General features: G+C 37.8%; 1 protein-coding gene across 1 annotated transcript in view; it reads right to left on the reverse strand.

The window, feature by feature from the left end:
• Window positions 1-778: 778 nt before the first annotated feature.
• The window catches only part of DSTN (destrin, actin depolymerizing factor), a 35,472-nt gene continuing 10,129 nt past the window's right edge, over window positions 779-26,121 (reverse strand). Inside the window, exons 2-4 of the mRNA XM_037494314.2 lie at window positions 6,328-6,635; window positions 3,037-3,113; window positions 779-1,072 (exon numbers count right to left, since the gene is read on the reverse strand). Coding sequence (XP_037350211.1) covers window positions 963-1,072; window positions 3,037-3,113; window positions 6,328-6,635 — 495 coding nt within the window. The 3' untranslated portion in view covers window positions 779-962. The remainder of the gene's footprint in view (window positions 1,073-3,036; window positions 3,114-6,327; window positions 6,636-26,121) is intronic.

Below are 26,121 nucleotides of genomic sequence, written 5' to 3' on the forward strand. Positions count from 1 at the left end.
GGCTTCCCGTGGGTGTCACCCGTCATACCTAATTCCCATTTCAAAAAGTCAACAAACTGCTCTAGGAAATTCAGAAGTTCCCCCAGTCCCCAGAGTAAACATATATTTAATGTTCTTCCACACCTTATTGTACCACAAGCAACAAAGTTCTGAAGGAGATGCAAGGATATCACAGGTGTCCTAGCTGTTAATACACCCTGTTATTTTCATTAATGAAGTGTATTACCATGGACCTCTAATTTGCATTTAATTAGTTGTTACAAGATATTGCACATTCTCCTGAGGACACGCCATGATTTCCAAGATGCAAGGTCACTCAGAATAGTCTCCCAACTAGTGAGTGGAGAGAGTGTGGAGCTGTTTCATTTACTCCAACTACATGCTTGAAATAGTGCTTTGCAGGATCAGCGCTGGTTATAAGCATACACGGTTGAGGCAGTCTCTACTGCATACTTGGTAGGATTTAAACACAACCTGACAACCTTACTGTGGTAGTGTATTTGTGCTGTTAAATGTTATGAGAATATTTTCCATTACTCAGTTTAGCTTGAGAGAGAATAAAAAATTTGGGCCAAAATTATAACCAGATTATGTCTAATTATTTAAGGAAAAAAAAAAAAGTAACTGCTGAGGTTAACAAAGTCGCAATAATTCTCTTCATATAGCCTTGCACTGTTTTGTGAACTGCATTATTAAAAATCACGAGTGTTAACAAAAGTCTTTAAAGCCAACTCATCAAAATGGGCATTTGGCCAATAAGAATTTAATTTCACACCAATAAAACTTAGGGTTTTATATTTATTTAGGGCCATCTGCACATGTGTATAGAATATTTAGTTTACTCTAATAGATGACAAGCTCCCCCTTATTGAGATCCTGGCCTAAACATACTTGCTTTACTTATATTGCAAAAGGATAATATTGAACATGGAAGCTTTTGATTTGTGGCACTGAATGATGATCTACACAGGGCATCCTTCAAAAGCTACAATTAAGGATCCACCTAGCTTTTCTGCAATACAAGCCCGGTTGAGGTCTTCTGGTCCATTTGCTTGACATTCATGTTTTATGCCTAGGGAGGAAAAACAATTATATTTAAAATAATGGTACGAGTGTACCCATTTCGCTAAGATATCAGACTGTTTTAACACAAAACCAGCTCTAACATGGATAAGAAAGCTGAGGTATATACAACATAATGGTAATAAATACTCTCCAATTCCATGCGCCAAAATGCATGACTCTCACAAACATAATGTTGACTAAAAAAAGCCAGACATAAAAAGCACACATACATTCTAGATAATTCAATTTATATAACACAACACCAGCCAAAGCTATTCAAAGCTATTAGAAAGCCAAACTATTGGTTATTCTGCCGTGGGAGGAGAGGAAGTGGGTTTGACTTGATATGAGCGATACTTCCAGGGTGCTGGTCAGTACAAAGATCACCATGTTCAAGAAAATTCATCACATTCTACAATCATTTATGATGTACACTTTTCCAAAGATATGCTATATTTAAAAAAATAAGTTTAAAAGCAGGTCTAGTAGTGATTTTTCTTCATTTTTAAAATATAAGGAAAACTACGAATTCAATGTTTTGACAGCAGCTGATTTAGCCAACTGTGCCGATGAGTAAGAACATCTACAAATGGAATTGCCTTACTCTAGTTAGGCTTCTTGTGGTATTATATAATACATTTAAGAAAGGTGACACAATGAAAGGCTGCTTTCTCAGAAAAATTACATCGAAACCCTGCAAAAAGAGCTCAATTATGGAATTTTACACAGTAGCTTCTCTGTAAGCGGCTGCTATCTTTTAAAAAGCCACATTATCTTTAATTTTCCCAAATTTCTTAAGCTGTTGACCATTTCTTAAGCTGTTGAAAGCAAAGCAGGTCTTTTGAAGCACCCAGGACTGACTAGAGAAAGCCACTGATGATTTCACTAGGAAAACAAGGGGACCAGGTGATCATCTTTAATTGTGGAAATGCGGAGATCAATGAGTTATTTTAAAGCATCAGTGACCAACTGGATAGCACTCTTCTTTGGGGATGGTCCAACATTAACACATGTAGAACCTGCCAGGGTCTGAACTACACAGTAGCAGGTTTCAGTAAAGAAAGTGAGATTTTTATTCTCCTAAGTGAGTAAAACAAGCTAGGGCAAACTTGTTCTCCTACAAGAATGTGAAAACCAATCCTGGTAGAACAAAAGGAAACCATACTGGGCAAAGCCTTGAGATCTTGGGCAGCCCAGCTCTTTGGAGCCAGTGAATGGCAGGAGAGTGGTGGGACAACTAAGACTGAACTCACACAATCCAAGGTCAAACTTCCCATTCTACAGCTGAGGGAATTGAGGCCCATAGGGGTTAAGCAGTTTAGGAGAAGGTCACACAGCAGTTTAGCCCCCGGTGCAGGCCTTTGGGCACTCGCCCCATGCTCTTTGCATCATACCGATATTTTCTCCTGGCTGCACACTGAAAGCATGGTCAGGCCATCTCATGAGGATCCCAATGCCTTAGTGGCAAGTCAAATATAACTGGCCAGCTGAAGGAGTGGGGCACTTTCCTTTGGTCACAGCTGAGTCAATTACCTAAAATCATACCATTAAAAGTAAAGCTGGGACAAGTATCCTATCTCATTTAGGAACATTTCCTTCTTGCAATTTTGTTATGTCAACTATATTCAATGGCAATAGCCAATGAAACTAATTAGTCTCTACCCTGGCAACATCTTAAACTAGTTTAAAACCAACATACCAAGTGATAGACATACAATGATGAGAAAACAGGGTTATTAAACACAGACATTTCAGACCCAGAGGAACCAACGTAAGGCAGGAAAGTTCTACCTTCTGGGTTTTTCTCAACTGATGGTGTTTATCCTTTCTTTGTGGCCAAGAAATAATAAATAAGAGGCTGCTTAGAAAATAATAATAGAAATAATAAATAAGAGGCTGCTTAGAAAAAAATGGCACCCTGTTCCAACAGCTCACCATCTGCAAGTATGTGGAAGTAAATCAAGACCATACCTTGAAATTTCTTTTTGATTGCATCCTTGGAGCTTGCATAGATCATTTTACTTTTCAGAGGTGCTAGTTCTGGTGCCCTGTATCAAAAGATGCCAAAAATTAAAAGACTGCTTTAGAGAAAGCAGAATTTACATCATTTTAAACATTTGTACAAGTGATGAGGGAAGAGCCTCAGAATCTTCTGGGAGAGTTTTTCTAGTGCACAATTTTTCTACTTCCCTACCTCCCTGGTGAGTAACTGTTATGGACTGTCAAAATAGAATAGCTTAAGTTGACCAAGGTTAAAAAAAAGATAGGGGACCACATGAGTGACCAAAAAAAAAAAAAAAAAGGAACCACTGATTAAAAATCAAATTAATGGGGCCATGATAAAAGGACAACACTGGGTAATTCACTGCATGACCCAATCTGGCTTCTTTTAAGTAATTTTTTTTTTTTCATTTTTATCAGTAAAAGCTTGAGATGAGGCTAATTACAACTAACCCTATACAAAGTTTTTAACACTTTATGAGCAGAAGTTTCAAAATACAGAGAATAATCTGCAAATCAAGTATGTGTCACCCAGAATTAAGAAATGCTAGCAATTCTACCATTTTTCCTTCAGAATTCCTTTAAAAAGAACATATTGCCAATAAAGGAAAAGTCCTTCTTACCCCACCCTAATCCCTTGATTTATGTCAATTCCAATAGCAAATTCTGAGACCACAAGAGTACTTATTTTCCATCTTAGTCTGACATAAAAACGTGTCATTAGGATTGTTCTTTTTAAAGCTTAATGGCATGTCTCAACTGTCAATATTCAATTATCTTATATTTACAAAATTTTTAGTGTCTTCTTGAATGCCCTCTTGAATGAATACTGGAAACACAGCATATACTGTATTTTTTGCTCCAGCAATATTGAAAAACAACAGAAATATTAACAAACAGAAAAATCTCATCCTAGTCCAACTGCTCGCCTATCAATGCATAATTTTCCACTAGACCACCAGACCTCTGGCATGCTTCCACTCTGGCATGCTTCCTTTAATCAAAAGGAAACAGAGTGCAGCTAAATACTTTCAAATGCTTAATGATTCCATTTAGATGCCATGTTTCCAGGGCGCTTAGCAGTCATTAACACTGGGCTAGTGTGGCCCTCACCTAATCCATTCCTTCCACAGCAGGCAGGGATTCTATTTTGGGAACCAGAAAAAGGACAGTTTCAATGTCTCTCAGATGCTTATTTCTCCTAACTCAAGGTCCAAGGAGGGAAGCAAAGTCTTAACAATACCCTCTGCAAAGCTGAGTGATACCTTTCTTATACAAAATAGGTCAGGAACAGGAAAAAGCATTAGCTGCTCTGATTTTAATGTAATCAGATTTTTAAAATACCTAACAGTTTTTCCCTGGGCTCTAAAAGGAGCCTGTTATGGAAAACTCCTATTAGGTTTTCACTTTTTCTTAAAAAAAAAAAAAAAAAAAAGCAATGCTACAAAATAAAATATTGCACTAACAATGGAGCTCCTTTCCTCCTTTCTGCTTTTATTTTCCAAATGTTCTTTAATAAGGATGTATCATTTTCATAGGAAAGAAATTATAAGAGCCAGAAAAAAATAGTGCAAATGAAGCAAACAGTTACCAATTTAAATGCCTAACCTTTTACCTGTCCATATCCATCACTCAGCTTGTAAACCCCAGAATTACAGGGACTTTACCTGCTTTACTCACAGCTGTTCTCCAAGCCCCTAACTTGATACTGGGCCTGTAGTAGAAATAAAAGCTGAATGGATGCACCTTCATCCAAATCAGGAATGTGCTCATTTTAAGTCTCATTAACTACTAAGGTTATGTATATATGTCTTTGGCTGCCAGGCTTGAACAGTAAATGGCCCAAATATGTGCACCCCAACCTCCTATTTGCATTCCTCACAGCATCTGGGTTTAATCAAGTGCAATAAGGTCTGCTGACATGGAACTGAGGTGTGATCTGGAGTTACATTCCTTCAAACCAGAATTCTTCTGACTTCCTCGCCCCATATCCCAATTTGTGGTGGCACACAGCTGAGAGCTAAGTCCCCCTTCTTTGCCTTCCCCTAGCTCAGGCCAAGGTACCAAGAGGATCCTTACCTGCCCCACCCCCATCAGAGGCTGTTACCACTCCCCTTGGAAGTCAGAGAATATTCTCACTATGTGAGAATTTCTATAACAAATATAGTACAAAATAACTAAATGAGGGATACAGGTGTGACTTTTTAACCAAAGCTTAATCTCAACTATTAATTTACTTGAAAAGAATAGACTTCACATAGTCTGTCAAAAAAGGTCACATAAATCATTGTCTAGCACCTTTTCGCTCTACAGCAATACTGTCCCATAGAGCTGTCTGCAATAAAGCAAATGTTCCAAATCTGTGCTACCCAGTAAAGGGGCCACTAGTCACATGCAGCCACTGAGCATTTGAAATGTAGCAATTCAATTAAGAAACTCAATGTTAAATGTCATTTCATTTTATTTTAAATTTAAATAGCCACGGTGGCTAGTGGCTACCCTACAGGACAGTGCACACACAGAGAAAATGACAGTTCCAACTTCAAAAGCAGCCAGCCACAGAAGCGCAAGGATGGATGATATAAAAAGTGGGAGGCTGGTTCCCAGAATAGTGTGTTAGAGAGAGATTTGGGCAAGGTTAAACTTTCTGCTTAGCATTCAGGAAGAATTTTTAGAGAAAGTTTTAGCTATTTTTACAATGAGTTCAGAGGTTGTGGCGAAGTCTATCTCCTGCTCCTTAGCCTACCAAAAAAAACCTCAATTATTGAAAGCCTTGTTATTTCAGTAGACAAGGAGTAATTAAAATTTAGTTTCAAGCCCACAAATACCAATCCAGTTAAGACAGTATGAAACATTGTAAACAAAAAATAAATGACAATGACTGGAGAAAGTTTGAAAATGACTTTGTTTGGGGCCTCCCTGGTGGCATAAGGGATTAAGTCACACTATGAAGCTATCCACAGTCACTGTGGCATGAGTTCGATGCCCAGCCAGGGAGGTGAACACATGGCGCAGCAGACCTCTCCTGTCTCACCCGCTGCTCCCCTCAGCAGTGTCTTTGGTCCTCTGCCTGTTCTGTTCACGCGCTGTCTCTGGTGGATCCCCCCCTCGTCTGGCCTGCACCCCAGCTCTTGTATGCATAAATACATAAATATTTAAAAAAAAAAAAAGAAAATTACTTTGTTGCCAGGAATGGTTCTCCTAACAATAAAAGATTAACTCTGAGTTTTACAGAGGCTCAGCCTTTCTAATAGTGCTTACCATAAAAAAAACATCAGTTCCTCTTTTCTGGATTCCTTGGTTTCAAAGCTTGCATCATACAAAGCATAGCGACAATCCTTTTCAGGAAGCATTCCCACAAAATGCTTGAAAGGATCAGTTATGGTTACACCAACATCTCCAACCAAGATCTCTTTGCCTTCTTCTACAATGATGCACTTTTTGTCTGCGCTGAGACAAAAAATGACAGCCTTCTTTCTTTTCTTGATTTCTTCTGGTGTGGAGCATTTCCTAACTTTCATGTCATAAAAAATGCGACATACTTCATCAGCAACTTGCACTCCTGAGGCCTGTAACAACAAATACAACAGAAAAAGGATTAGTTTTTGTCAAACATAAAACACTTTTAGTTATAGATTGGCATATACTTAAATAGATTGGCATACACTTAAAATGTTAAAGATTTACTTATCATTCAGTAAGAAAACCGTCACTAATGCAGACAATGAACTATTAAAAATACTTAACCCACACACACACACGCACACCACTACTATATGGGAATACAGAAAGATTCCGATGCAGCAGCCTCTGTGACCCTAAAACCTGGAACCCAGAAGTGCTTCCGGAGTTGCTGGATTATTTTCATTTTTTATATGCTGCTTAGAGTCCTGGGAGTGGGGGGAAGTGTAGTGATCTCCCTCGTTTGGCAACTGATACCCATAATTCTTTTCATAATGTATGAAAGATGGTCAGAGTGTCTGGGTTGGGAGAATTCCACCCCATAGCATATCTTTTCCTAATAAAAGAATTAATTAAGGGCCTTTGTTCTTACTCAAAATTTAAAATTATGTTATTAATATTCAGTAACTTATCTGTCACGTACCTTTAAAATTTTACTTTTAAACTCTCCCAGTTTTCAATTAAGATTACAATAATGTTTATTGCTGTATCAAAGAGGATAGCTTACTATAGAATTATACAGACCAGAAAATAAACCTTTTACCATATTATACTAAGATCCTGACAGCAAACAATCTAACACCTGTTTAAGTCTTTTAATCTTCTCTAAGGAATGAGCTATTTACATTAACTTTTTTATATTTATAATTTATGTTCATTTACTATTCTGGTTTGATATTAGGAAAGAATTACAAACAACACAATTGAAGTACTATACAATGAAAAAACAATAATGGCACTCAAGATTAATGTCAAGTGATCTGATTAAGAAATCAAAATGCATGGAAGATGAAAAGAGGAGAAAATATTTACAAATACTATCTCCAATAAGGAACTTGTATCCAGAATATCTAAAGAACCTTTAAAATTCAACAATAAAAAAGACCATCCAAGTTTTAATTTTTTATTTTTTTTTAAGATTTATTTATTTATTTATTCATTCATAAAAGCACTGGGTACAGTCAGAAGCGCGGGAAGGTGAAAGCATCCATCCACCAGAGCCAGCGAGGGGAGCAGAACAGGCAGAAGGACGGAAGTACACTGCTGAGGGGAGCAGCGGGCATGGCAAGAGAGGTCTGCGCGCCATGTGGGACCCTCACCAGTGGCAGGGGATTGAACCGGTGCTGCAGAGGCTGTGGAAGCTTCGCAGCCCAGTGCTCAACCGCTGCGCCACCAGGGGAGGCCCCAATCCAAGTTTTAAATGGGCCAAGTATGAGTGGGCATGTAAACTGGCACAACCATTTAAAAAAACTTAAATTGGAAATACCCAGCAATCCCCCTGGGCACTTAGCCACAGAATAAGGAACCATCAACACAAAATCATAGACACAATGGTCACAGCGGCATTATTCACAACAGCCTGGACATGGAAGCAGCTTAAATGTCCATGGATGGAGGACTAGACCAGGAAGCTGTGGTCTATATACAACATGCAGTATTATACAGCCAGAAGAAAAGATGAAGTGCAGCCATTTTCAACAAAATGGAAAGAATGCGAGAGACTTATGGGCAGCAAAGTAAGTCAAGTAAGAAAGATAAAAACAAATACTGGACATTTACAGTGCACAGAATGTAAATTATTTTTAAAAACCAGTAGACATCAATAAACATCCTGAGGGCTCTGAGGTTGAGGGAGGGAGAGGGAGTGTGACAATGAGATGTAAGGATGGTGGCAGGGGAAAAATAAACATCTTAAAGATACTAGTAAAAAATTGTTTTAAAAAGGAAGTGGAACTGCCCAATCGGGGGGAAAAAAATAGTAGCAGCAGCAGAATTAGTACTAGTAACACTAACAGTAGCGGTGACATCCACAGTAGTAATGACACCAGTAGCAATAGTAACAGTTCCAGTAGTAGTGGTACTAGTATAGTAGCAGTATTAGAGCTTTGAGATGGGAGGGAGCCTAAAAATAATGAACGTGGGCACAAGATTTAAATAGACATTTCTCCAAAGAGAATATATAATTGGCCAATAAGCACTTGGAAAGGGTTAGTCACTAGGAAAGTACATACTGAAACCTCAATGAGCTATCTCAAACAGACTAGAAGAGCCATAAAAAAAGAAAACAGTAACAAATATTAAGTGAGGTTGCTGAGAAACAGGAATCCTTATACATTGGTAATAGGATAGCTGCTTCAGGAGACAGTCTGGCAGTTCCTCAAAACATTAAAGGATGGAATTAACATTTATGTGGGTCAAAGCCACTCTTATATACACAAGATAGAGGAAAACATGTGGCCATATCAAAACTTGTAAATGAATTTATAATAGTCAAAAAATACAAAGTACCCAAAGGTTTATCACCTGATGACTAGATAAACAAAATGTGGTGTAGCCATACATTGGAACATTATTCAGTCATAAAAAAGAGGTGCTGGATACGTGCTACAATACTGATGAATCTTGGAAAACACTTAAGCTAAGTGAAAGAAGTCAGACATAAAAGGTCACATATGATATGTTCTATCAGATGTTCAAAATAGGCAAAGTGATAGATTAGTGGTTTCCAGGGATTAAGGGGAAGAGGGAAATGGAGAGCGATTACTAATGGATTTTGGAGCAATAAATGTTCTGGAATTTTAAAGTGGTGATGGATACACAAGTCTGCATACACTGAAAACCACTGAATTGTACTCTATGTAATGTGAATTAAGTAACAATAAAGCTGTTACTTTAAAATGTATGAAAGAATTCTGGGAGTTAAAATATGCTAAGAACCTAGGATTTACTCAATATTAAGGTAATTGGGCCATTTAATCATATCCTTCATTAACAAAACTCTAAGCATATTACTCTTCAATCTCATCTAATCTAATCCACATCTAATCACAACCCATTTAGATCCTATTTAATCTAATCTATACTTCCTGTTTATAAATGAACTTTGAACTTTAAAGTGGTAGACATAGCAAAGACTAGAAAACAACCTCTGATACTACACTCTTAACACTTTTAATAAGCACTTTTCTTAACCTTTTACCGTTTCAAGAGTCCTAATCTTCATAATTTATGGTAAGCAAGTTGAGAATCTTTGTTTTTTTTTTTCATTAATTTAAAAGGAAACCTGCACTCCTGTTTACTGCAGCACTACTTACAATAGCTAAGCTATGGAAATAACCCTAAATGCCCAAAAACATATGAGTGGTTCAAGAAGATGTGGTATATATACATAATGGAATACTACTCAGCAATCAAAAAAGATAAAACTCATACCCGTTGCAGCAACATGGATGGAACGCAAAGGAATTATGCTTAGTGAAATAAGACAGAAGGAAAAGGAAAAATGTCAGATGGTTTCACTTACAGGAGGGATATACAGAAACTGAACAAAGGGTCAAAAAAAAAAAAAAGACAAAACTTGCAGGCAAACTATAGATCTGAGGCATACAGCAGGGGAGGGGAAGGGTGAGGGGTCAAAATGGGAGGGAGGGGCATAAGGACTCTATGATGACAGTTCACAGGTGATGTGGTGGTGGGAGATTTATGGGGACTACACCTGAGGGAAGAAATCAAACATTGTACAAAAATGAAAAACACTATAAGAAAATTATAAAGTTTAATCAATTTTTAAAAAAGGAATTTTTTTGAACAGAGATAAAATATTCAAAGTAGCCAAAATTAATGGAAAATTAGAAACAGACCCCAATTCCTCTAACTCCTTAAATTCATAATGTTGACTTTTAAGTAACATTTGACCAACCAATCTGTAAAACCAAGAAAGCAGCATCTGAAGACCTATATCCAACCATCAATACTTGAATGTATCTGCCAATTATCTACATGAACTATCTCAAAACACTCTACATTCTACCTGGAAATTAATTAAGGTAACCATGCGGCAGTAATGGAAACCAGAAAGTGAATGTGTATTCTGCAATTATAATACAACCAAAACTAAGCAAAATGTAGGTGTAATTTATAGGCACATTAGCCTCAGTAAGGAGGAGTTTGGGCTCTTTTCTATTAAAAAAAAGGGGGTCTATGAAGGTTTCTGATAAGGTCAACACTATAGACACTTGCGTATAAAGAAATTAACACTGAAGACTGTGAAGTAGAAACTGACAAAGAACTTGGAAACAGGACGGCCAATTCTAAGGCAAAGACAAACGTCCAGAGGAGAAAGTTCTGAACTAAGGCAGTGGAGTTGAAAACAGAAATCCAAGAACATTTCACAGTGGAATCAATAAAGATGACTGAAACATGAATAAACTACACCAAAGTTGACCTAGGATTCTGTAGACTGTTGACTGGAAAAATTGCGATGTATAAACAAGAGGAGTAGGAACGACACAGTCTTGACATGTTCATTTTGAAGAATGTGTTAAGACATCAAGGTGGACACGACATGCCAGCAACTGAAAAACATGGCATGGATCTAATAGGAAGGCTGCACCTAACAGATATTTTGGGCTACATGGGGGCATCCATGGGAACACCAATATAAGGTACCAAAAGACAAACAGGTCAAGGGGACTAAGCAGAAATGAATGATTAGAATGCTAGGAGGAGAAGGAAAGAAGGGAGAATATTTGGAGGTGAGAAGTTATTATCACTAAACACTGCAAAGATGGTGAATGACTGAACACAGACCACTGGGCGTGGCAGCTAGGTCTTTGAGCATTCAGGGGGCTGGAGGAATGTAGCAGAAGTCCAGGGTGATGGAAAAGGATCCACAGGCAATTGAGCTAAATATGAAAACACAGGATGATTAATGGTGAGGAAGAAAGAAAGAGTACTAACTTCATGCAAGTTGTCTTATGACTGGGGAAACTTTACCACACAACTTTTGAAGGAACAAGAGAAGGAAAACCAAAACGTTATAGGAAAAAAAACCAACCAACCTAATATTGAATACTTACTAACACCAAACACCTCTAATATGATAGCTACTTTTATCTGCATCTAACAGATGAAGAAATTGAGGCATACAGAGATTAATTTGGTCAAAATCACACAAAAACCAACAGCAGAACTGAGATTTGAACGCGGGGCTTTGTCCCCAGAGAATACTCCTAACCACTCAAAATAAACCAAGTTAGAACTCTAAAGAGATTGATGAGACCCAGGAAATAGGTGGGGAAGTTAGTCAGACATGAATACACTAAGAGGGGAGGGCAGCAGTTTCAAGGAGGGAAATACATTGCTTGAAGGTGTGGTTGAAAGGCTCTATTACAGGGCAGGAATCTGAGTAAATATTAGGTAAAGACTTAGAACGGCTATTTAGACTCCAAAGGGAATCATGTAAGGTCAAACAAAAGGGCTGGAGCACATCTAACTAGTTTGACAGAAAGCAAATGGGTGGAAAGGAAGAAGTCTATATTCTCCTAAGAGATTTTATCCAAACTGGAGATTTCAATAATCTAGTCCAAAGAACTCACACATTGTTCACACTTCCGCTTTTCTGAGCTGCCAGCCTGTATACCCAGTCTCCTGTCAACCATCTCTAGCCAGGGGTCCCAAAGGGATTTTTGTCCAAATGCAAGCTGATCCTCTTCTAGTCAGTCTTTCCTTCCATGTACATACCCCTACCTTTCTAGTCACATAAGCCTCAACCCCAAGTAACATCCTCAGCAACTCTTCTTCCTCACTCCTTAGATTTTCGTATCTTTCTCCAAGACATTCATTTACCTCCATCTCTATTACCACTCTCTAAGGCCAAGATAGCACTTAACCTCTGTCTGTTACCTGAAATGTGAGGATAATCTCCCGGGTGGTTGCAGGGAAAGGAGGTCAGGATGGATGCTTCCTCTTACTGGGCACCCAAGATTACGATTCCCATTCTCCTCACAAATTTTCTGGGGTCATATGACTAAGTTCTGTTCAGTAAGAGGTGGGAATAGTGACATATATTACCCATTCTTGGCCCTTTAAAAATGATCAAGTTCTGTCTTCCCTGGCCAAGAGAACCTTGGCAGACATGCTTTAAGATAAAGGAGGACTGCCCAAGCCGACTGAACTCTGCATCATAGACCATTCAGATCTTTACTGTGTCAGCTGAATGAGATTTTGGGTTTGTCAACTCAGTTGTTCAAATACAAAAGACCGTTCACACCCACTGCTGATGCCCTCCACTCTCCAATTCCATGCTTAAACACTTCACTGGTTTTTCATTGATTCAAAGGTAAAAATAATAATTTTTTAACATGCATGATATGGCAACACTCATTTTCCAACCTTACTTTGTACCACATATACTCTGCAATCTCACTACTAAGGCCTCCTTTCATTTGTATGTGTCATGCTCCCTCCCATCCCAAAGGCCTCAGGGCCTTTGCTCATACTGTACACCATCTCTGGACAGCACTTTTGAGATCTCTGATCACCAGGTGATGGATATGTTCTGAGCCTGGACCAAGACAGAAAACAAACAAAAAATAGATCTCAGATCAATTCTCACTTTCTAAACAAATTGTGTGGGTCAAAACCACCACATGCTCCAGGAGATCAAGTACTTCTACCTCACAGCACTTACAGTTTCAATGGTCTACCATTAAGAAGAATTAATGACTATCTCCCGAAATAGATTAAATCCCTTAAGAGTATAATTTCCTTAAGATACTGTTTAAGTCTGTAAGAGCAGTTCCATGGTACAGTGGAGATGGCCAACCCCCGTGCAGTTTGGGTTTTGAAACCTGTGCCACTTCTGAAATGTGCCCATCAGATTTGAACCCATGAAGGTGCCAACTGTGTTCTGAAACTTGTACCAGTTTTGAAAACACACCTATCAGGTTTGAAACCTGCACTGCTGTTGCGAGCAAAGGGAGAAGGGACCCTGAAAGTCACAAAAGGCAGGGGAGCAGATGGTTTCAGACAAGCCCTCGCCTAGGAAGACCATCACTTTGGATCACTGATTGTCACTCCTCCCTCCACCACAACCAGCACAGTGTGCTGACCTTCACTGCTGACCTGTGCCTGCGCCATCTCTAGAGCTGTCTCCTGTTGCTGTAGCCTATGATAGTGCCCGACTCAGCCTCTGGACTGTCGCTGCTGGTGCTGCCAGTGATTACCTACAGCTGCCACCATGAGTTGGGTCCTGGTCCACGCCTACCAGTGTGTCACCAGGGCTAGGCTCTCACTGAAGGGACAATGCCATCTTTCACAAGCAGCTTTTGGTTTGGATACTGACAACAATATCTGGGGTAGGGCCATTTGTATCCTTAGAAACACTTCTTTTTAATCTCTCCCAGTTTTTCCCCTGTAAATAAACCCAGTTGTTCTTATACTCTGAGTTGTGTCTTGTAATTGTAAGCACCGGGGTGAGGACCCATAAACCGTGACATCCCCAAGGTTTGCATGGTTTCACTAATATAAAGAATCATTTGTTTTTTATTTTAAAATGTGCTTTTTCTTAATAGAAAAAAGATCTCCCATCAGTCTTATTTTTCAGTATTTCTTATATTTCAGTATTTCTCATTTCAGTATATTTCAACTACTCAGCTGTCAAGAAAGCTGAGGTTTATTTTAAAAAAGCAAAATCAACTCAGTTTCAATTTTAATTTTTAAAAGGTTATCTATACCCAATTGCAGTTTTAATAATTAAGACCATTAAGAAATACTCTAAACAGAACACCCATTTGCTGCACAGTTAGGAAGGAAAATCTTGAGAAGAAAATAGATAACAAGAGCTTTGATTACTTTAAAAAGATGCTATCCACAACTTCATTTCTCTGTTTTGTATTAGTAACCACTGGAGAATAACAGTTGCTCTGAGAACTCCACCTCCCATGTCAAAACAGTTGCTGTTAAGTAATTACATCACTATATTTTGTCTCACTTGACTACCAGTTTTTAACTTGTTCATGGATCTCAAAACTGTCTGAGTCTCCTCTGGCAGCGTTTTTGTAAAATACTGATTGAGAGATTAAATCAACACATCTGACAACTGCCGAAGTACTCAAGATTCACTCAATGGAAACTTCTTCAAGTAAGTTACTACTTACAAAAAGAAGGGAAATGCTACAAAGAATGTGAAACACTGGGTATTTTAAAGTTGCAAATGACAATATAAAACATCAAATCAGTTCTAGAATACAGGTGATATAATCTTTGAAAGGCACATCAAGTTCTTCTGACTTAATTTTTATATAAACTACTGAATCAATCCAAATCTTTTTTTGTTTTCAGGGGGGCAAGGAAGCAATATTGGAGGGAGGAATTCAGATAGGTTTTTTTTTAAAGTATATAATCTGAGTGTCAAAACTACCAAAATGAAGACTAGGCATAAAGTTTGAGACAATCTAACTTTAAGCAAATATTTTCCCTCTAATAGATGGCACAACTAAAGGGTATCTTACTCCTTGGGAGGTGGAGGGGAAAGAGCATAGATATTGGGGAAGAATTTAAATAATGAATTTTGAAAACAAGGTTAATACAGTAGCAATAAAGACAACCCAATTTTACCTACTATTACACAGAGAGCTAGTCCAGATTTGATTCTATAGTTAAGAATATTTTTAACCCAATGGAAGTGAGATACAGAAGATAGCAGATAAACTATCCAATCTCAACATATAATGTTCTGTACACAAACTGAATATTCTTATTTATATACTGTACTTTTGAAATTAAACAAAAATACTTCAAATACATGTAATGTCAAAACTTACCAAATTAAAAATTTAAAATTGGTGCAAAAAATAATTTTTATATAAATTGATGAAGTAAATACTGAGTTTTTTAATTTGTTGTGTGTTCTCCTCATAAACAGAATTTGGAACTTTAAACCTTAGCACATCTTTTTAAACAGAGGAGAAATACTGACTCATTCTTGCTCAAGTAAGATTTAATTTCATCATCTGTAAAATGTGAATTATGATAATTCTTAGTCAAACAGGATTGATAACAAAACACAATACATGTAAATTACCTAAACACTGGGCAATGCTACCATTCAGTAAGTAAAGCCTCTTTTACTATTATTAAGTAGAAAACAAATGCACAGCTTTCTCAACTCTTTCTAGTTACCAATGTTATAGTTTTTATTGAAGACTTTGAGTAATGGAATGCTGAGGTTAAAAGAAACCCAAACAGTATCAAAACAGTAATTTCTATCTGTTCTCTGATAACCAGAATACAGATTTAAAAGCCAAACTGACAACTGATGCATATCTCTTCTTTTCATGACTAATATGGTAGAACAGCAAAATCATGAAATAGCGAAGAGAGTAAAAGTCTTTAACACAGTAAACTTCAGTTACACTATGTCTTATTCTCCTATCACAATTATCACCTGCAGCCATCATCAAAATCCACAATGATGATGGGCCTCCCCTGGTGGCGCAGGGGTTGAGTGCTGGGCTGCGAAGCTGCAGCGCTGGTTCGATCCCCGGCCAACGGCAAGGGTCCCACATGGTGCGCAGACCTCTCCTGCCACACCCGCTGCTCCACTCAGCAGTGTATTGCGTCAGTCTGCCTGTTCTGGTCCCCGCTCAGGCTCTAGTGAATTCTCTCACCCTCCTGCTCTTCTGACTGTACCCAGTGCTTGCATAAATAAATTAATCTAAAAAAAAAAAAAAAATCCACAATGATGAAAGCCAGGGCTTATGAGGTGAGCTAACAGGTTTTTTCCCAAAATTTGTCCCTACCCAATACGTATCAGCCAAGCAAGCACAGCAAATTCTTAATCCCTTGATAAATTAAAACATCCAGACCTGCGGAGTAGCTTTATAGACTGTACCTTGCTTAAGGGTGTCTGACCAAGAGGACAAGATACTAAATTCAAGTTCATGATCCACTGGTCAAAAGTTGTGCATGCAGGTTCGCAACTGTTCAAAGAAGTGCCATCTGCTTATCTCCTGAGGCTGTATCACCCAGAGGGAGTGTCATTCTGTAATTTGTTCACTGTCACTACACAGGCTATCAGTGATCCAGAAAATATTCCAAGTTAACTCTGTGCCTTAATATACTGGTTCATTCCTCCAAAACCAGTTTGACTAACCCATATTAAACTTAAAAGCAATTCTGAATTAAAGCACAGTGTCCTTGAGATATGTAGACCGAATATTAAGCTATTAGCTATTCTACTAGCTATATATGAATGTTCAAAGAGTTCGACTAAAACAATTTTATGGTTTTGTGTGGAGGGGGGATTTATTCAATAATCTAAATTAAATCTAAATCTAATGAAACACCACCCATACCAAATGAAAAAGGGGGAAAAATCTTAGAGAAAAATCATTTCAACCAGGTAAGATTAGATGTCATAAAGCCAGCTAATAAAAATAAGCATCTTACTCAGACTGTGTGCAATCCTCTTGTATAAACAATCCCAGTCAGGTTTGTTAACAGTCACCCCAACTAGGAGGCAGGAAGTCAAAAAGGAAGAACGGGAATAGTGGGAACAAGGAGTTTTATAAGCCCTTCTATAAGTCCCTTCACAAAAAGTAGATAGAAAAATGGGAGGAGACAGAAAAGAAGCAACCTAGGGACAGTAAGTACAATGGCAAGTAGTCCTATTCCTTTACTGTTTTGAGTTTCCAATTTTCTTCAGGATAAAACTCATGTCCCATCAAAGCCTTTTACACCCTATCTTTCCAGTCTCCATTCCCACTTTTCCCCGACAAGTACCCCTTAATTCCAGTCTTGCGCAGATCTTTGTGAATACATGTTCTCTTGTGATACGTTAGCTTCCTCCTTTTCACTTGACCATGTCCTTCAGGGTTCAGTCCAGACACCACCTTCCCTGGCAGGCAACTCTCACTTGGCCCCTTAATAAACACCTCAAAGTTATGGGATCCTTCCATGTACTAACAGAAAAATTATTTCCATCACAGTATTATCTATTACTTTCATTAGCTACCTGTTGGTTTTTTGAATTTCTCACTAGACTGTGCTCAAGTTCAAGGACCTTTAGTTTCTTCTCCCCCAACCCTATTCTACTAAGAATTTTCATCTACTTTATCAAATTTCAAAACATGATTTTCCCTTTAAAATTTCTGTGGAATGTACTCAGACTTTTTTCCCCTCCCTATTTGTAATGGTACAATTCTTTAATTATATCAAGGAAAATCTTCCACTTTAACTTTTGAGGTTTTCAGAAAAAAACAAACAGAAAAAAACTTCTAAGCAATTTTTATTGATCTCTTTTGAAAACTACTTTTTCCTAAAGATATGGCACTTCAGTCTAAAATACTGAAAATACTGTATGCATAAATTTATAACATGTGTACGTTGTTTTTAAAAGTCTTTGTAACAGAAGAAAATTATGAAAAATATTTTACATTATATGATTTAGGTGAAAACTCACTGCATATCACATCATGAACATGACCATCCTTGTGATCATGATGAAATTGAAAGACTTTTTAAAATCAAATTAAACAGATGCATAGCATCATACGAGTTTCAACTGGGTGATTTAATATTTGTATATATTGAGAAATGATCACCACAATAAGTATAGTTAACATCCATTACATATGTACACATGGGTACAATTTGTGATATAAAATCTTAAGGTCTACTCTCTGAGCAACTTTCAAATATACTCTATAATTATAGTCACCATGCTGTAAATTATACACCCAGAACTTATTTTATAATTAGAAGTTTGTACCTTTTGACCACCTTTTAACATTTTGAAACAGGAGCCTCATGGCTGCTGCTAGGGTGGGGCATCAGGGGGTTTAACCGCAGCAGCACTTGTAGTCTGCAGGCCACCCCAGCTCATGCAGCATCAGCCTGGCTCAGGGCCATGCAGAAGATGTCCAGTCACAGCTTCCCTGGGTGCACAGCCAACTAGCCTGCCCAGAGTTGGTTGGGGCTGGATTCACAGGCCAGGGTTCCCCTTTTGATATACACTGGAATCAAAAATGGACCAGTCTGACTGGAGCTGCCAATCAGACAGCTGAAATTGTAAATGGGCCAACCTGGCTTGAAAGGAGGGTTATAAAGCTAGGCTCCAGAGAGCTGAATTACTCAGACGTTCAGCTATTAAGACTCACAGGACCTTCTCCAGGAAAAAGCTCTATGGACAGACTCGTGGGGAAGACTCATCCAGATCTCAGGATAAGAATTTTGTAGACCTCTGAGACATTCACATCTGATCTCTGCTTCAAATTGCTGCTGCTGAGCTGCTGTTCCTGCCTCTGGCCTGGCCTCCAACATTACCTGCTGATGGGCACCACTAACCTGTGCCCATTGCCCTGGGCCAATTGTCTCTAAAAGGCTGCTAGCTCTCAAACGGCTGTAATACTAGTGCCTGTACTCTAGCACAGTCAACAATGTTGAGCTGTGTCCATCTACCCTGAGAACTGCTCTGGATTCTGCTCCTCCAGCACCCCTCCTGGTACTGCTGCCTCTAGCACTGCCTGGCACTGGCCAGCCTGGACTTTAAGTAGGTGTTGCTGGCTGCCATGAGCACCTCTAGTTGCCATCCTGGGCCACCACATGCAGCCGGCTCCAGGCTCTTGTGGAAGGAACAGCACTATGTTGAATAGCAGCCTTTGTTTGGATTACTGGACACTGCGGACACTATGTGGGTTAGACAGCCAACCATTTGTGGTCTGAGAAACTTTGCTTTCCCCAACCTCCCATTTGTTAATAAACCCCGTTATTGAACCCTCAGCCTGAGTGGTGTCTTGCAATTGTGAGCACATGGGTGCAAACCCACAGATAGTGACCTGTCCCCTAGTTTGGGCACTGTTTAAATTAGCACTGTTTTAGTTTCATCCATTGCCCCAACTCCCTATCTCTGGCAATCACCAATCTGTTCTCTTATCTCTGAATTTGAGGGCAAAGGAAACTTAAGATTCCTCATATAAGTGAAACCACATGGTATCTTTCTCTATCTTATTTCACTTAAAATAATGGCCTCAAAGTTATGCATGTCACAAATAGCAAAATTTCCTTCTTACCTGGCAAATACTCAATTATATATCACTGCATGTCACTTAAATGACAGGATATGTTCTGAGAAATGCATGATAGAGATCTTTCATTGTATTAACATCATAGAGTATAACTACACAAACCTAGATGGTTTTACACACACCTAAGCTATATGGTATAGCTTATTGGGACCACTGTCCTATATGCAGTCTGTCATGGACCAAAGTGCCATTAAGCAACACATGCTTATATATGCCACATTTTCCTTATGCATTCATTCACTGATGGACAGTTACAGAATGTTTCCATATCTTGGCAACTTTAAATTATGCTGTAAAGAATAAGAGGTAGTACATATATCTTTTTTGAGTATTTTTGCTTCCTTCAGATAAATATCCAGAAGGGTCTTGTGGGTTCTAGTTTTAATTTTTTGAGGAATCTCTATCCTGTTTTCCATAGTGACTGCACCAATTTACATTTTTACCAACAGTGCTCAAGGGTTTCCTTTTTTTCCAGATCCTCCCCCAAAACTTGTTATTTCTTGTCTTCTCCATCATAGCCACTTCAAAGCACATGTGGTCAATTAATTTACAACAAAGGAGCCACGTATATACAATGGGGAAAGGAGAGAGTCTTCAATAAATGGTATTGGGAAAGTTGGACTGGCACATGCAAAAGAATGAAATGAAACCACTTTCTTATACTACACACAAAAATTAACTCAAAATGAATGAAAAACTTTAAAATCTAATTACCCTAACACCAACCCAGACAAAAACATCACAAAAAAGAAAACTGCAGACACATATATCTGATATATAGGTGCAAAAATTCTCAACTGAGGGCCTCCCCAGTGGCACAGCGGTTGAGCGTTGGGTTGCGAAGCTGCCCACAGCCTCTGTGGCGCCAGTTCGATCCCCGGCTGCTGCCCGGCCGCCACCGGAGGAGGGTCCCACATGGCGCACAGATCTCTCCTGCCGCCCGCTGTTCCCCTCAGCATTGTACTTCAGTCCTTCTGCCTGCTCTGCTCCCCGCTCTGGCTCTGGTGAATTCTCTCACCTTCCCACGCTTCTGACTGTACCCAGTGCTTGTATAAGTGAATAAATAAATCTTTAAAAAAAAAAAAAATTCTCAACTGAATATAAGAAACTTGAATTCAACAATACATTACAAAGATCATACACCACAATCAAGGCAATTTATTCCAGAGATAGAAGGATGGTTTAACACATGCAAATTAATGCAACACATATCAATGAAAGAATTGAAAAACATATTATCAAAAGATGCAGAGAAACTATTTGACAATATACATCACTCATTTCTGGCTTAAAAAAGAAATTCTTAACAAAATGGGAATAAAAAGAATCTACCTCAACATAATAAAGAACATACATCACAAATCTACAGCCAATGTTATATTTAATGGTGAAAAACTGAAAGCTTTCCCTTTAAGATCAGGAACAAGGTAAGACTGTTCACAACCACCACTTCTGTTTAATATAATAGTACATATTTTAGCTAGAGCAATCAGAAAACAAAAGATAAAAAAAAAGCTAGACTGGAAATGAAGTAAAACCATCAGTACTTACAAACAATATACTATATGTAAAAAACTCTAAAGATGCCACAAATACTAAAGACAGTAAATGAATACAGTGATGTAGTAGGCTACAAAATTAGCATACAAAAATCTGCTGCATTTTTATATACAAATAAGTGAGAAAAAAAGAAATTCAGAAATCAATTCCATTTACAATATATCAAAAATAATTAAATACCTAGGAATTAACCAAGGAGATGGAGAATTTATACAACAAAAACTGTAAGACATTATTAAAAGATATAGAATAAGACATAAAGAGATGGAAAGATATTCCATGTTCATGGATGAGGAGATTTAATATAGTTAACTATACTACTAAAAGTGACACATAACTTTAATACAATCCCCATTAAAATGGAAGCTTCATGTTACCCGATTTTAAACTATATTGAAAGCAACCATAATTAAAACAATTTGATACTGGAATAAAAATAGTCACATGGATTACTGGGACAGAATAAAAAAAAAAACAGAAATAAATCCATACCTATCTCAAGACTTAGTTTAAGACAAAGGAGTCATGAACATACAAAGGAGAAAGGAAAGTCTCTTTAACAAAAAGTGCTAGGAAAATAATGAAGTCGTATCACTTTATAACTCCATGCACAAAAGCTCAAAATGAATTAGACTTATATATAAGACTTGTAACAATAAAATATACAGAAGAAAGCGGTGATGATGCATTTTTTAACATCAATGGTGGAGATGTCTTTGGGGAATTGACGCTTATGAACAATGGAAATAAAAGCAAAAAGAAGTAATTGGGACTGCCTCAAAGTAAAAAGCTTATACACAGTGAAAATAAAATATCAGCAGATTAAAAGCACATTCTGCTGAATGGGAGAAGTTACTCACACGTCACACAACAGATAAGGCATTATAGGGACACAGAGAACTCATCCAACTGAAAAAACAAGCAACCCAATTTTAAAATGTGTAGTACAATGTGAAAATGTAACTCTACACGATATATTTAAGTAAACAACTCACAAATTAAGAAAATCTGAGAAGAAAATGTACAGCAAATCTGAATACACTGTTCCCATCATTTTTTCATGTTTGCTGGCCTTCTGTATATCCTCTTTGGATATATCCGATTTTAAGCTATACTGAAAGCAACCATAATTAAAACAAGGTTCATCATCATCATCTCTAATAAGGGAAATGCACATCAAAACCATAATGAGATAACATCTCACACCTGAGAGAATGTCATACATCAGAAAGACTCTCAGTAGCAACTGTTGAAGAAGATATGGAGAGTTACCCTTGAGCATTGTTAATGGAAATGTAAACTGGTTGTGGCCATTTTGAATAGTGACCTGGACTTATCTTTAAAAACTAAAAATGAAAATACCATTCAATCCAGCAATTCCAAATCTATCTGAAAAACACAAAATCATCTACTGGAAAAATTACATGGTCCACCATGTTTACTGTTGTAGTATTTACAATAATTAAGATATGGAAGCAACCTAAATGTCTAATGATAGAGAAGATATAGTATATAAACACAACTGAGTATTATTCAGCTACAAGAGAAGATGAAATGCTACCATTTATATGCCAAAATGGGGCCTCCCCAGTGGTGCAGCGGTTGAGCGCTGGGTTGCAAAGCTGCCCACAGCCTCTACAGCACCAGTTCGATCTCTGGCTGCTCCCCAGCCACTGGAGGAGGGTCACACATGGCGTGCAGACCTCCCCTGCTGCCCGCTGCTCCCCTCAGCAGTGTACTTCAGTCCTTCTGCCTGCTCTGCTCCCCACTCTGGCTCTGGTGAATTCTCTCACCCTCCCGCGCTTCTGACTGTACCCAGTGCTTGTATAAATAAATAAATCTAAAAAAAAAAGGCAAAATGGAAGAAATTTGAGGAGATTTATTGGAAGCAAACTAAGCCAGAAAGATAAAGAAACTAGTGGAGGATTTCATATATAATAAGTAATGCAAGGAAACACAGCAGCAAAATGACAAAGCAAAATAATTATAAACTAGTGAAATTGATAACTGAACTTAAGTACCTGAGGTTAAGAGGGAAAGGGGAGGGAGAAAGGGCCAAAGAGATGTAAGGGATGGTGATGGTTAAAAATATAGTCAGAAGGCCATTAAAACATGAGCAAAAAAGAACGCAGGAAATAGCGGAGGTCTTCAAATTTTTGACCAAAAAAGGAAAAAATAATCAAAATATAACGCTATCAAAAATTATGACACATTAAGGAGACTAGCAAATTCGTTTAACAGTAATAATAATTATGGTGTTAACAGTAGTACTACTAGTAATGATACTCATTAGTTTAATAAAGGAATTCAGTTTTTGATAATGCCAAATAAGAGTATATGAAACACCAGCTAAATCCAAGACAGAACAAAAACAAACCTACTCTTTCAAAATGGGGTTATATAAGTTACTCCTCCCTTCAGACATTTGTTCTAAAATCAGCAGCTGGTTGGGGGGGAGGGGAAGACAAAGGAGAAGGTAATCTGATTCACAGTTTTACAATTTTAGTCTTAAAATGAGCAGTACAGACCCCATTTAACAGAAATGAAGATCTTGGATAATCAGGTATTTCATAGGTGTGCGCTCAACATTGAAATAAATGAAAATAAAAACATAAAATAAAAACATAAAACCAGAATTACAAGGAAATCACTCCTATTACAAAAGCATTTCATTTTATAAAGGGATTCACAACAAGATTTTCTAAATCATTATAGAAAAAAATAAAGTTCAGTGGGTTTTAGTATATTTTGAGCACCTCAAGAAGAAACTTATAGCCATGAAAAAAATCACTCCACTTTTTCCTACCCACTCCAGAACTACAGCTAGCTGCTAATTTATTTCCTGTCTCTATAGATCTATCATGGGTATTTTATATAAATGGAAGTATACATTTTCTTTTTTATAGGTTTCTTTCACTTAACATGTTTCCAAGGGTCATCCACGTTGTAGCATACATCAGTATTTCATTTCTTTTTTTTTAAGATTTATTTATTTATGCATACAAGAACTGGGGTACAGGTCAGAGGTGTGGGGGGTGAGAGGATTCATCAGAGACAAAGTGGGCAACAGAACAGGCAGACTGACCGAAATACACTGCTGAGGGGAGCAGCGGAGAGGTCTACTGCACCATGTGATGGGGAATCAAACTCGAGCTGCAGTGGCTGTGGACAGCCTCACAGGTTGCATCCCAACCCCCTGCACCACCAAGGAGGCCCGGTATTTCATTTCTTTTTATTGCCAAAAAATCATCTATTGTATGGATATATTGCCTTTTATCAATCATCAGTTAGCTGATGGACACAAAGTTGTTTCCACTTCAGGACTATTAAAACCAAGTAACTATAAACATCTTCGTACAAGTTTTTGTGGACATATATTTTCCTTTCCCTTCATTATGTAACCTGGAGTGAAACTGCTGGGTGGTGTGGTAATTCCCAAGTTTAACTTCTTAAGGAACTGCCAAACTGGTTTCCAAAGTGGCTGCACCATTTTTACGTTCCCACCAGCAAAATATGGAGGTTCCAGTTTTTCCGCAGCCTTGCTAACACTTGTTACTGCTTTTTTTTTTTTTTAATGAGCGCTATCTTACTGCTTATGAAGTAGTATCTCATTGTGGTTTTGATTTACATTTCCCTAGTAGCTAATTATACAAAGCACTTTTTCATGTGCTTATTGACCATCTGAATGTCCGAGGAATGTCCATTTACGTAAAATTTTTGTTTACAAAATGAAGCAGAAATTCATATTCCTTCTGTTGCATGTGGGTATCTAGTTGTTCCAGCACCATTTGTTGAAGACACTATTTTCCCCCACTGAATTACATCAGCACACTTGTCACATAGAAATATGGGGAAAAGAATACAAACCCATTGTGTGACAAAAATGTGTACTGCCAATTTCCAGATATTTATTTTCTCCCTTATTTCCTTTAAGCACTTATAATCCATAATTGTCTTTGTCATCTTTTAACTTATTTCTTATCTGTCTGCCCCATTAGAACATATATTTCATAGGGATAGGGACTTTGTCTTGTATAGTATTAAATCTCCAGAGCCTATAATATCCTGATTCCTAGAAGGCATCTAACAATTATTTATTGAAAGAATGAGCATATATTTAAAATGGCCTAGAAGAAAACATGCCAAATATCAATATTTTGGTTGGGCTTATCATTATAATTATTTTATGTTCTACAATGAGTATACATTATTCTTCCATAAAATTAAGATCTCTTAAAGATTTGTGATAGTTCTAAATTAATTTGATATTCCTTGAAGTTCATAGAACTTCAATTTTTGTCAAACTATTTTAGCTTTTGTTTGGTTGGTTGGTTGTTGTTTTTTTAGTAGATCTCAAGCACAGTGACACCATCAACTACCTAACATTTCAGGTCTAAGTCTTAGGAGTCATCTATGATATTGTTATATTTCTCCCACACCACAGATGCAATTTATCAATAAGTCCTATCAAATTTATCCTCCCAAATACATGTCCAATCTAATCACTTCTCACTATCTCACTTCCAGTAATCCTAATCCAAATTACCACCAAGGATTATGTGAACAACTGTAACAGTCTCTTAATCAGTCTTTGTGCCCATTTGTATGTTTCCCAAAATGAGCCAGAGGGATAAAATCATATGTCATTCCATTACTTAGCACTTTAACACCTCCCCACCACCAAAATCCAAAGGCTTCCTAAGGCAATCAGAACAAAATTCAAATCCCTTACCTTGGCATAAGGCCTTTCCTGTTCTAACTCTTGCTCATAATCCATTTCGTACTTTTCCCCCCTCCCTTTCACTTCCAGCTAAACAAACTTTTTTTGACCTGGCATCTTGTCAAGCTCATTCTTTTCTCAGGGTCATTCTACTTACAGAGTTCCTTCTGCCTGAAATGCTCTTCACTGGCTAACTCCTTCTTGCCATGCAAAGCATAGCTCAAA

Source organism: Talpa occidentalis, unplaced genomic scaffold, assembly GCF_014898055.3.
Source record: "Talpa occidentalis isolate TD23 unplaced genomic scaffold, MPIMG_talOcc4v2.1 talOcc4.10, whole genome shotgun sequence".
Lineage (NCBI taxonomy): Eukaryota > Metazoa > Chordata > Mammalia > Eulipotyphla > Talpidae > Talpa > Talpa occidentalis.